The following is a 13,576-nucleotide window of genomic DNA, read 5'->3' as shown; positions in this document are numbered from 1 at the left end:
GTGTCTCGCCATATTGTGTCTTACGGAAGCGCAAAACAGGAAGAACAATAATTACTCGTCATGTCACAAATTGAAATTATTTTTGTGAAAAAAGCTAAATAACACCTTGATGAATCTTTCACAATGCAGCATAGGTGAGTACAAATGTTAAAAATGACGAAATAAACGAGTGAGAGGTGTTGGGACCATACCGAAGTTTTACCCACATTTCTTCATTTTTACAGAAAAACTACTTACGTAAATGAGTTTTTCTAAGGTTTCCAACGTTCGTGGAGGTATTTTCTTTCATCATGGAATTTATTTGACCGGGAAATCATGTATTTTTCAAGAGATATATCTCACCGACGAACAAGTGCCATTGCTTTCGCTATGTGAACCAGATGCTACATATGTAAGATGATGTAATCCCCTGTCAGTGTTTCTAACTCCTCCTTTTTTTTAACTGGGCTTGCATAACCTAACCTTATTGGAAATGATTTGTGGGGCTATCTGTCAGCTACCCGTGCATAATGTACAGTCAACGGCAAAGATAATTACTTTTTATTCTACATCCTGTGTTGTTTTAAAAAATGAAAATATGTTGGTTCAAAGCAGATATTGTTCTTTGATTATTGTAGTCATTATTTCAATTCATTGTCATCATATTGTGTAATTCAGACCGAATGATAATGGTGGTGGACAATTTGCCTACTGTTTCTTTCGCCTTTGGGTGTACAATTTGCACACGTGACTAACACAATAGTAGGTATTTTTCAGTAAAGAAGGTTGGAAACTCTGCATACCCACTATGGTAGTCAAGATGTGTCCGCCATATTGTGTGTTAAGGAAGCGAAAGAAGGAATAAGAAAAATTACCGTCTATGTGAAATATTGTTTGTTTTTGTGTAAAAAGCATAACACAATTGGTAAGTACGAACCATGCAAAACACAAAATATCCAATTTTAATGTGTTTCCGATATACGGAACTGGTACCGAAAATTGTGGTAGTTGGAAGATTGTGATCATGTCATTTCAATTGTCACATTGGGTAACTCTCTTAATTGTGCTATGTCTAAATTCTAATTTCTGCATACATTCACTACATGAATCCACTACATATACATGCTCATGCTACGTGGCCATAATGAATATTGACTGTGTCCTTCTTGCCAAATGATTTTTCTGTCCCATATACTTCCATATGCGTGTTTTACTGAGAGTGACTATTCATCAAATGTTGCCTAGATAATGGAGTAATGCTGCCATTTTTTAAAAACATATAGCATTATTCACATTTGGATTCTCTTCAAAAAGAAAATTCTGTGTCAACACCATGTAGGCTACATACCATTTTTAATCTTACATAAGTAGGTTAGACAGGCTTGGTTCAATTGCCTGAGTATTTTCACACTTTTTTCCTTACATATTCAAATGTGAAAACCCAATTCCAGCAGCCAAAATTTAAGACTGACAATTCTGCAACTTGCTCTCCAGAATAAAAACTCTACAATTAAGTCCTTTCCAAATGTTCAAACTAGAGTACTGCAATGAACATTTTTCGCTCGTGCGGCAGATGGTTCACACGGGCAGTGCTAGATGGCATTCAGAATTGATACTTCTGCTCGAACGAACGAAATATACTCGAATTCTCGAACTCTATTAGAACACGTATTTCAGTCATTTCTCTACTTGTACTCAAATATGCATCGTGAAGTAAAAGACGAAGTGAAATTGAAAAATAAGTTAACATAGTCAGTCATCATCTCCATGTTAAAATGCAGTTTTGTACATCTTACCGAGATATGTGAAAATGAAATAGATGATTATGTGCTGAAACTGCCTAGATTTATGTTTCTATGATTATTGTAACATTAAAATGATGTTCGACTGAATGTTCACATTTTATTATTTCTCAAAATATGATTATCCTTTTCGGTAAGTGAACAGTAATGTACACGTACTTGTTGCACTGTGATACAATATTCGTAATTGCTTAGGCAGGTCTGTCAGCATATGTATCCATTTTACATTTCGGTCTGTAGATATTATAGTGGCCACGGTGGCTCAGTCTGTAATGCGTCTGACTACCATGCTAAAGATCCCGGGTTCGATCCCTGGCCAGTTCAAATCCTGGAACTTTTCTAACGTTGGAAGCGGCCCCGGTGCCCACCCAGCGTGGAATAACATGGGTACCTGGGGGAAACCCTGGGAAGTAAAGACAGTCAGGGGCGTGATGCTGATCACATCACCCCCCACTCGCGACCGGGTCAAGAAAGTGTGGGACGTTACCCCCACACCCCCTATATGCCTTCATGGCGTGGTGCTAAGCACAGGGGTGCACTTTACCTTTTTTCCTGTAGATATTGCATAGCTTCATATTTGTTGTATTTGAGTCTCATAATAATATACGGAATTATTATTTAGAATTGTAATTACATAGAGTGGTTTCCTTCCATTGATGTATGTGCTTTGGGTTGACAATGCTGCTTATTAGGCTCTGAAATATAGGATATTGTCAATCATTCCACTACGAGTGTGGTATGCCCGAGCATGGGAGATTCGAACGAGTTTGAGCGAGCGAAAGTGATCCTATGCAGTACTCTAGTTCAAACACACTTATACATGTTCTACAAACTCCAAATATTCATTGATGCTCATGTCGAAAAATTGCAACAGTTTTCTCAACCTCTTACAAACCTTCTGAAAATCATCTTGCTTTTGCGACTGACAGTTTTCATCTGTAATAAAATTTACCACTTCAATACCATAGAAATTCAGTCACTGTAAGATCAAAGCCTTCATGTAAAAAAAAACTCACACATAATATATTAAATAAAAAGAATCATCACTCTTGTAATTAGAAAGACTCTAACTTGAAGATCAAGTTAAAATTTAAATTCCTGTGAATTTTACACTAATATTTGATTGACATTTTTATAAAAGCAATACTACTTGTTGCATACGCAGATAGAATTGGAAGTTGTTAAAGCCAAAATGAAAGTTTTTAGAAGCTTTGAGGTTTATAATTTGTGTCACTCTTGTGATATTTTGTGACCAAACAAGATATTGAGGCCCAAATTCCTATTTCGATTTCATCATGCTACGAATACAATTTTTACATGGTTCGATTTCCTTCTGTTAACACACAGTGTGGAGTTTTACTGATTACTTAAGATTTTGTCCAATATATGCTTTCGTGGTTAGGCAGGTCAGGTTTGGTTCTCTTAGCATTTAAATAAAGTCCCTAAATGCATTCTACCAAGGTTCCGATTTACTTCAACAATCATTCCCACTAATCTACGATACTTTCTGTTGCTTCTCAATGAAGAATACCTTGTCCATGTGAAGCGCTCATGCTTGTGTAAGGTAATTTTTTAGTTATTTTTTTCCAACATGTGTAAGGGGCGACCTTCCACATAGTACACCCAAATGTCAACCTCACTTCCACGTAGTACACCCTGGACTGCATTTTGCGGACGAACGAGGCTCTGGCACTATGGCCAGTATAATTTTGTGTGTGTTGTCCTGTTTTTTGTCCTTCTGTGTGTTGTGTGCCCCTTTACAGCCTCAGCTTTTAACTAAAGTCGGAAAATTTTAATGTTCTAGTAACATTACACTGCATTTATTCTATTTTAGTTAAGGTAAAAGGCTGGACCCCGTATAATGTGATGGGTTCAAAATAGCCTAAGTGCTGATGCACCCATAATTATAATTTGAATTTGAAATCAACATAAATAAATTCTTTTTTTTTTAAATCCAAACAGTGCTCGTTACTTTAAGGAAGGTTCAAATTTCATGTGAAAATGATTTCCAAAATTCTATGATAATTAGTCTTTCTGCTCTTTGAAAACAATCATAAAATGATCAGAACTGTTACCGATATGATGTGCTGTGATAGTATTGGAGAGAACTCATTATTTGCAACACTGTTACAAATAACTGTTACTTTTATAAGGAAGTCTTAACTGTACCAGAGGTACTTTTTTGCAACAGAAGTTACTAGGCTATATTGCCGCCCCTGTGGCGGAGTGGTTAGTACATCGTGCTACGATGCCAGGGGTCCCTGGTTCGAATCCTGATCTGGGCATGGATGTTTGCGAGTGTCCATTCATGAATTTCATCATATCACCCATCCCCATCTTCACAAATTAGTTAAAAGTGATGCAAAATAAAGCAAATCAATCACCTGTGTCTCTGCAGTCTAAGGCTCAAGCTTTTGGCTCTGACTACAGGATGCATTCAGGTTTGAGTCTCCCGGGGGAAGCGTAACAACTTTTCCTGAGATTTCGGCCTGCTTATTGGACTTGTGGCCACCCACCGTGAGAAAATTGGGGAGATACGAAACAGTTATTGTAGCTCGTTCATGGAAGTCTACAACAACTGAAGGTTCTTCGTGCTGACCACACATCACCCCGTAACTAGTTGGATAATGTCTCACCTCTGATGGGAGTGAGACTGACAGTCGGTAGGTAGGCACTGGCTGTTATGCCACATATTATTATTATGTACCATAAACAAACTGAACACATGTAAATCTTCATGTATTAATTTTATTGCAGTTAATGATCATTGCTTGTGGGTAATTTGTTTGCAAGAAAATTTCCAGCAGAAAATAACCAAAAAAAAAGTAACTTAGTAACTTTTCAAATACCAGTAATTGTAACTGAGTCAGTTTTCAAAATGAGTTAATGTAACAGCTAGTATGGTGCATGGTCAGAAGTGTTGCCACCTCAGAAGGAATTCCATTTGCACATTTCAAATCTACATTTGTAGCAAAATTAATTGACACTCCAGAAACTTAAATCAGTGTTACATACTTGCAAAATTACAGAGGTCTAAAAATTTTCACTAGATTTAGAACATTACCAGTGTTATCACCAAATATCATCCAAAAAGAACAAAATACAGATTGCAGGTTTTCTACAGAAGTACAAAAAAGCATAATATATTCCACTACTTTTTAATGATACAGTATTGCCACAAAGCTTTCCTTCCAGTATTGTATCATCTTCATGTTATTTACCCTGCTCCCCACTATACCCCCTGTAAGAAAATACATTTTGCATGTTTTATGAAGATTGTGTTTCACATGAACTAAATTCCCTGTTGCTTTTAGCTTCTTGTTATAGAGAAATAATGAAAGGTTGTGAATGAATATATTTTATTGTAAAAAAATACTGTGAAACTGCTCCGGGATACAAGGAATTGGACAAACAAGTTGCACTTTATAGTTAAATGTCTCAGTTGTTGTGGTTTCTGCATCTTAAAATAACTTATGTTATGTAGAACACTGAAATTTGTTCATTTTTTAAAAACTGCAAAATTTTTGAACGTGTTTTGTTGGTCACAATTTCTCATATTGGGCCTTGTAATTTGTATTCTTGTATATAAAGTGTCATAGATCATGACTTACTGAAGAATAGGTAATTGTGCTCTGAATTCATCCTTAATCCAACATTATCTTGCACATTTTTTCATTATTTTTAAGTGTCATAGAATTGTTGCACTTACTAAATTTTAGTGATGGGACAGATTAAGCAGTACTCTATCGGTGCATCAGTAAAATTACTGATTATTTTACTAATCCGATATATCTATAAATATCTTATAATTTGGTGCAAAATTTTGCCATTTTGTTATAATTTTCAATGCCCTACTTTTTCAAAAAGTAACTGTCTAAATATGCAACTTCTTTTGCACTGCAGTCACCCGGAAACAAACATTTATTAAGGAGGTCAATGAACTAATCAGGTTATTCAAGGTCCATTTGGATTTATATATCGGATCGGTAGAATATCAGTTATAAGTATCGGTATATTTTATATCGGTATTGGCCAAAATTTCATATCCCTACTAAATTGTTGTCTGAGGTTTTAAAATTGTGTTATTTGTTTCAGGAGCCAGTTCCCTCATGAGATCCGCAGTAAGTGTGATCCTGTCCAGCCCACCGCCAGACACTACCATGTCATATCCTGACTACCAGCAAAATGCTCACGATCATCAGGCACTCCTCGTGCTGGTCAGGCATATTGGTGAGTAACGTCCTCTGTCTTGTTTTCTTTATACAGTGTGTTTCATAATGTTCCTTTGTGTTACGAAGATGTATTACATGTAGTGTACTTTATATTAAGTGTGTCATGGCACACCTAGTCATGATAATTCGAATTTTGCCACACATGTACCGACATGGACATGTCAAAAAGTAGGATACATTGTCCCACTTGTCAAAAAGTAGGATACATTGTTCCAGAAGGTAATAGAAATGTATTGCTAGAACGGTGATGGTGAATAAAAGATCGAGATTTCAGCACAAAAATTGGGCACATTTTGGGATCAAGAGTGGCATATAAAATGGCATTTTGGTGTTAAAATGGCGAATAAAAAGATTAAAAAACTACACATTACCCAAAATAAACATTTCCTGTGTACTACCACATATATGTAGCTATCAGAGTATTCCTGTGTAATTCAATTTTGCTTCTCAAATATTTACAGCAGAATTAATACATTTTCTATGAATTGCATAACTGGACTTCAGAAAATGTCACAACAATAAATAAACTCTAAATTTCGTGTTTATAAGTTTATTTTGCATTTTGCAATTCATTTCATGACTGTCCTGTCAAAAACGAAATTGCATAGCTCTATGTATGGTACAAGAATTCACAGTAAAAATATGTAATACTAGGACATGGCATATATCCAGGTAAAAAGTAATGATTTTTGAAGTGAAAAATCCCAAAACTTCAATAACACTACTAGATGAGCTTTCAAGATACTTATCCAAAGAGCATTACTTTTCCTTCCCAGAAAAAGTATTCCTGCAAATTATAGGTGTGAACAAATGAAAGAGAGAGACATGCAAGACACTTATCAACAACTATGAACAAACAAATGATCTGTAAAGTTAGAATGAATTAGGTATTGTTATGGAATTATTGGTAGTGAATTTCCTAAAATTTATTTTATTTACTCAACGAACAGCCTTATATGATATACCCCTTGATTTCTATTTACTAGGAATGGGACAGATTAATCTGTACTCTATCGGTATTGGCGAATATAGGCATATTGGTGTATCAGATTATCGGTAAAATTACCGATTTTTTATTTTTTTTATGGATAATCCCCATGCCCTACTTTTTAGAAAAGTAAATGTCTAAATATGCAACTTCTGTTGCATTGCAGTCACCTGGAAACACATTTAATAAGGAGGTCAATGATCCATTCAGGTTCTTGAAGCACCATTTTCAATTTTCTATTGATACTTTATTGGTATCTGCCAAAATTTCATTTTGGTCCATATCGAGTATTTACGAGGGTCACTATTTATATTTTGAGCCTAACAATGAAAAAACAGGAATTTGGCATTGCAAACTTCTTTATTGTTTTTCGAAGTATTCTCCTTTATGGTCAATACACTTTTGCATTCGTTCGAACCATTTGTCAAAGCAGTTTTTCCAATCTTCTTGAGACACCTTCATAATATGCTTTTTGAACGCATCAACGGCGTCTTCCGCCGATGAAAATCGTTTTTATTCTTGACATTCGGGAACAAGAAGAAGTCATTGGGTGCCAAATCAGGACTGTATGGCAGATGACCCATCAATTCGATTTTTTGACTGTTCATAAAGTCGGTTGTTAGACGAGATGTGCGACAGCTGGCATTGTCTTGATGAAGAATGATCCGACGGCGTTTGTTTGTTTTCCGTATTTGACCGAAGACCTCTGGCAAACAAATTGTTGTGTACCATTCAGAGTTGACCGTTCTACGTTCCTCTAAAGGCACAGTTGCCACATGACCAGTTTTCCCGAAAAAACAGGCGACCATTTGTTTCAATGTGCTTCGAGCACGAACAACTTTTGTTGGATTGGGTTGATCTTGAAACACCCATACAGTCGACTGCTGTTTACGTTCCGGCTCATATGCATATATCCATGATTCGTCACCCGTTACAATCTTATATACGTCTTTTGAAGCACCACGATTGTATTTATTGAGCATTTGTTTGCACCAATCGACGCAAGCGTCTTTTTGAGTTTTTGTCAAATTGTGTGGGATCCAACGAGAACATACCTTTCTCACAGCTAAATGATCATGTAATATTTTATATATGCTGGTGGAACTAATGCCTATGGTTGCCTCAATCTCACAGTATGTCACATAACGATCTTGCAGTATTAGGTTTTGCACAGCATCAATGTTTTCTTGAACAACAACTGATTTTGGACGACCTTCGCGAATCTCGTCTGTGAGCGAATGGCGGCCACGATTAAATTCGTTATACCAGCGTTTCACAGTGGCAAAGGATGGGGCTTCATCGCCAAATGTGGAAGTAAGTTGATCGATGCACTCTTGTCTTGATAATCCACGTCGAAAATCGTAAAAAATCATCGCACGAAAATGTCCATTTTATTGTTGTCGCGCAATCTCCAAGGCAACATAAACAACACAAATGAAGCTATTGATAAAACATTTGAAGTACGTTATGGTCAATAATGCCAGATGATTCTGTGCAAACGTCAAATCGCACCTAACTTCAATCAGTGTTGCCAAGGCTCAAAATATAAATAGTGACCCTCGTATAATTTGACATGATTAGAGACTTGTATTTCTTTCTACACAAAATATTTCCTATTTTTGCCTATGAAAATTATTGGGTTTTAAAGCAACAGAAATTTAGCATGTTGACAGTTTATAAGCTTCACCCCATCAGTACATATATTTTGTTCTGCTTTTCTTAGTATCTTAAGAGCTTAATAAACACCATTGAATGATTACAATATTAATGTACTTTCACCAAAAGTCTTTCTGATATCTACAACCTACTTATTTACATTGTTCTATAAATTATTTCTTTAAAGTGATTTAAATAATAATTGATTTAAAAAAAACACATGGTTTATATCTTGATTTAAATGCAAACAGGCAAGCATCAATGGAAACACCCATGTAAATCTTTTTCTACCTTTTAGTTTACAGAAGTATAAACCGTAAAATATGCTTTGAAAGCTACAAAAAAAAAATCCCATTAAAGTGTCTGTGTATATCCTTTTATTACAATGTCCTGGGAGTTCTGACTTCCATTTAATATGATGTACAAATATTACAATATACGAGTCAAGTGACTCAGAGATGAGACACAATCACTTTATAAGTGCATATTTACACATGCTAAAGGTAGATGCCCAGTTGGAGGAGAGAAGTCGGAAATGGAAAACGAAAGCAATCATGGGAAGAGGAGCATAATTAACCCTTAAAAACATGAATTATTATGTGCCAATTTTTTTTATTATTTATAGACTAATATCAGTAAGCGATTTTTAATCATTTTTAGAAAATTTTCATTCTCCCTTTTTGAATTATGCCCTATTACCATATGGTAACACTATGCGTTCACACCTACAAATTGATTTTTTTAAAAACTTCAATTTTTTTTATTAACCTTAAAATTACTTTAAAAATATGATTATTTATTTAAAAACTGTAAATATCATAGATCCATTGTACATTAATCTCACATTATCTGAGCTAAACACGCTTCAGTAACTATTCAATACATATTATTACCCTATATTCACATAGTGGTTATCACTCCTCAATATTCTCCTTGGAAACATATGAAACATGGACTGTTAATTCCAATACCATATTTGGCATATCCAATACGAACACTACTGGTGAACAACCAGCAATAACCACACATCTTTCAAAAATTTTGTCTGTGGGTTGCAAAGCTCCTTAGGTGGAACACTAAATGTGTTTTGACTGATTTCCCATCTAAATTCAAGCTGGGAGGAGAATTTTACATCGGAAATCATGTAGCACATGAATAAGAGGGAGGGGCTTCAGCCTTTCTAAATTTGTTTTCAATGTCAGTGGAGTTTTCTTATACTCTTGCCTTGATAGATGTCAAAACGAATTAGGTATCCATAGAAGGTTTTCAAGCACCAATCTTTGTTTACCAAATCTTATAGGTTTACGTCTAATAAATTGTTAAGGAATGTTTCCCATCATAGGTGATCATAGACTCAACAAAACTAAGCTACTGAACAGGCACAAAATGTACCATGAAGTGGTCATTTATTATTATTTATTATTTTAAAATTACATTTAAAATAAAATAAATATAATAAATTGAAAAAATATATGCTGTGGTAGCTCAGTCGTTAGGGTGTCTGACTGACTACCATGTGAGAGACCTGGGTTTGATCCCCGGAGGGGGAGAACCAGGATTTTTTCCACCTGTTCAAGCAGCTCCTGCGCCCACCCAGCATCGTATAAAGTGGGTACCTGGAGGAAACTCTGGGGGGTAATGGCGGCCAGGGGCATGGTGCTGATCACATCACCCCCACCTTTGGCCGTGATCAAGAAAGGATGGGGCCCTAACTCTACACCCCCTATATGCCTTCATGGCATGGTGCAAATAAGTATATCATGCAAGAGATTACAAAAGTCTTTATAATTTAATTTCCTTGCTTTACATGCAATAAAAAGAGTAAGAAATAGGATAAACGAAGTAATTATTGAAAGTAGCATGGAGACTCCTGTTGCTACTGTCTCTGCATTATGAGTAAAAATCGAGCAAGTTATGTGTGCCTCAACGATGGCGTAGTGGTAATGTCATTGGCTTGTAATCAAGGGGTCCCGGGTTCGATACTTGGTGTAGGCACATGGCACATTGGTTCGGATCCCACTTTAAAATGTAGGTACAGTTCCGATTAGCCTTTCTGTGCATAAAGTGGATTTAAAACAACAAGATCAATCGAGCAAGTTATGCAAACTCTTCAACAGAAAACATCATAGGTTTTACATTACATGTGTATACTAAATGTTGCAAGCATTCAGAACACCATAATGAAAGACAATCAGATAAAAATAGCATACGTATTTCCTTTCCAGTGCATGACATTTTGAACAAAAGAATTAAAGATCAAAACAAACACATCTTCCACAACAATGCCATCTCCTGGACTGAAACTAACGGTCTCAAACACAAGCTTTATGCATCCTAGCTATTCCTGGCACTAGTTCCGCCTACACGCTCAATGTAGACAAGCCTCTACCAGTAAAGCGTCTGAATGCTGAGTGTTACCATATTTTAATGCTATATGTTTAAGGGTTATGGAGACACTACACAAAACTGTGTACGAAATCCTGTGAGAAATTAGAAAAAATAATAATTTCCTGTACTGCTAAAAATGAGAACCAATATGGAGGAGCTCATGGATTAAATGTTTTGCTGAAATGGTGTAAAGTTTTATTAAAAATATATCTAATATTTTTGTTGTTATTAAAATACAAAATGCACCCATTTGAATATATGAGCATTGGTGTAAGAATGGAACATGTTACAATTATTTTTGCATTATGAACAACTAAGTTCAGGTGTTTGTGTCAGGGTCTAATTTTAATTTTTTGAAGCCTAATTCAATACTTTTAGGGTATAAAACTTATTTCTTATAGCCTAAAATTCCTATGTCTGATTATAACATGAAAAGTTATGCACATAATGACCTATAATCTCACTATGTCAACATGTTTATCAGACTAGTTACGGGATATACGAAAGCTGAATGTGTTCTTTTGATTGGCAACCTTAGATCAGTGAAAAACATACTTGTACAGATGATTTTGGTTCATTGAAAAGGAGGTTTTACATTCACTCTGCTTCTTAATGCAATTGGGTGTTTTGTAGAGCGATCTGTTTGAGATGTTGCAATAAGAAACAAAAGCTTAGAAAATAATCCACCTTATTACCAATTATTGGTATGTACATGTAGGAAGAACAATACTTTTGTGTCCAAACCAGTTATACATTGAAACTCTTGTCATTAACAACAGGGTACAGTAATCTACTACTAGAGGTCATCTTCATTTCGTGGTCTTTGTGCGTTCATAAGTGACTTGACATAACCCCACGCAAAATGGTCTAGATGTCAATCCTGGAGAACAGTAAAAATTTCACATAGTTCACTCTTCTCATCGTTGTTCCACTATATGTGTTTCTCATACACTATGTGCTTAATTTTACATTTATATTCTTTAAAGAGTTTAAGGACAGGTATTGCCACTAGATGGGGCAGATTAGTTGATGCTCTGCTCTTTTGATATATAAATATCGTGTAATTTAGTGCAAAATAGTCATATTTTTAATCAATAAAAGGATATAATTCATATATATATCCTGTTTTTAAGTAAATGCCCAGATATTATGGCTGAACCAGCACTGATACTAATGATATTGACATCAGAAAGTTTCGTTGAAATTTAATCATGGATAATTTCTGTAGTCTGGAGTGTGCAAGAATGCCATACAGCACTTTCACAGCCTAAATAATGAATTTTCCATTATTTTTGTAACAGTATTGTCTGGGAGAAATGGATTTTGTGTTTAAATTATTCATAAGTGAAATTAAGAGTATTTTAAAGCATGAAACTGTTAGTTGAATTTGTGCAGTTCCAATGGAATACTTGTACAATATATTAAAATTTATAAATAGTCGGAATTGCAGATTTAAAGTATTGATAAGAGTATCAGCACCGATATGGACATTGGTTCAAAGTAGTACCAGCTCAGCCCTACTAAATGTGTAGTTTCTTCTTGTAAGGCAAAATTCATTGCAGTCACCTGGTTACATGTATCAATTAAGGAGGTGCTTGGAGAATTGGAATTTTCAAAGAATGCTTTTTAATAGTTGTGGAATTTCTCTGCATAACCAAAGAGCAATATTCCTCTTTGATTATTATTCTGCATTGATACATTTCAGGCCAACAATTAAGACAGAAAAGCTTCAACAAAGTGTTTGAAAGGATATCTCGCCTCAATCATGTTAAGGTCTGCGATTCCCAAGGAGTGACCAGAGGAGTGTGGGCACGCTATGTGAAGAGTTACCCAGTGGAAAACAATGACTGGGGTGATTTCCAGACACATCGGAAAGTTCTTGGGCTCATATGTGTGGGTAAGCATCTTTTGTACTATATAGAAAATAGAGTTCTTGTCAGGGCTCGAAAAATCCCGGTCGCCATGGTGACTACAAATTTCAGCCTGGCGACTGTGATGTTATGCTATAATATGTACGAAATTTTGAAGATTCTAAGTTCAAATTGCAGTACAGCGTAAGTTAGCAAATTATTTTCTTTTTAAATCAACGTTGTGAACATTCCAGAGAATCAGTAATAATTTCTTACTCTTACTCTCGAATGATTTAACGATGATTTGAATACCGTGATGCTCAGCTTCTTATACAGAGTGTTTCAAAACTTGCACAACCCAAACTTTGAAAATGTATATCATGAAAACTATAAGAGATATTTACACCGGGTTTTCTGCATTACAAAGTCTCATTCATTGAGATATTTTTCAATGCTTAAAATTATCAGTTTTCTCCATACAGAAAATTTAGATAAATTAATAACTGGTGGAAGGCAGCGTTAAAATTTTCCCAGCAATGCACTTTTGAATGAGAAAAATATGTAAGAAATTATGGAAGGGTCATAATTAGATGTCTGATGCCATGTTAATCTGTCATTTGCGACCAATATTGGTCATGTGCAACATTTGATGGATTTTTTATTGGCGATTTTATGGGTTGA

The 13,576-nt window shown here is 35.3% G+C and overlaps 1 protein-coding gene across 3 annotated transcripts in view; it reads left to right on the top strand.

Annotated features, from left to right (window-relative positions):
* The window catches only part of brun (trafficking protein particle complex subunit brun), a 114,309-nt gene that overhangs the window by 3,518 nt on the left and 97,215 nt on the right, over nt 1-13,576 (top strand). For all 3 annotated transcript variants that reach the window (XM_083115507.1, XM_083115506.1, XM_083115505.1), the window contains exons 2-3: nt 5,877-6,011; nt 12,751-12,942. In XM_083115507.1, coding sequence (XP_082971633.1) covers nt 5,891-6,011; nt 12,751-12,942 — 313 coding nt within the window. In that variant the 5' untranslated portion in view covers nt 5,877-5,890. The remainder of the gene's footprint in view (nt 1-5,876; nt 6,012-12,750; nt 12,943-13,576) is intronic.

Source organism: Lepisma saccharinum, chromosome 30 (genome assembly GCF_977018435.1).
Source record: "Lepisma saccharinum chromosome 30, izLepSacc3.1, whole genome shotgun sequence".
In the NCBI taxonomy this organism is placed as follows: domain Eukaryota; kingdom Metazoa; phylum Arthropoda; class Insecta; order Zygentoma; family Lepismatidae; genus Lepisma; species Lepisma saccharinum.
The sequence above is the reverse complement of the archived record's forward strand: the minus strand, read 5'-3'. Positions and strand labels throughout refer to the sequence as shown.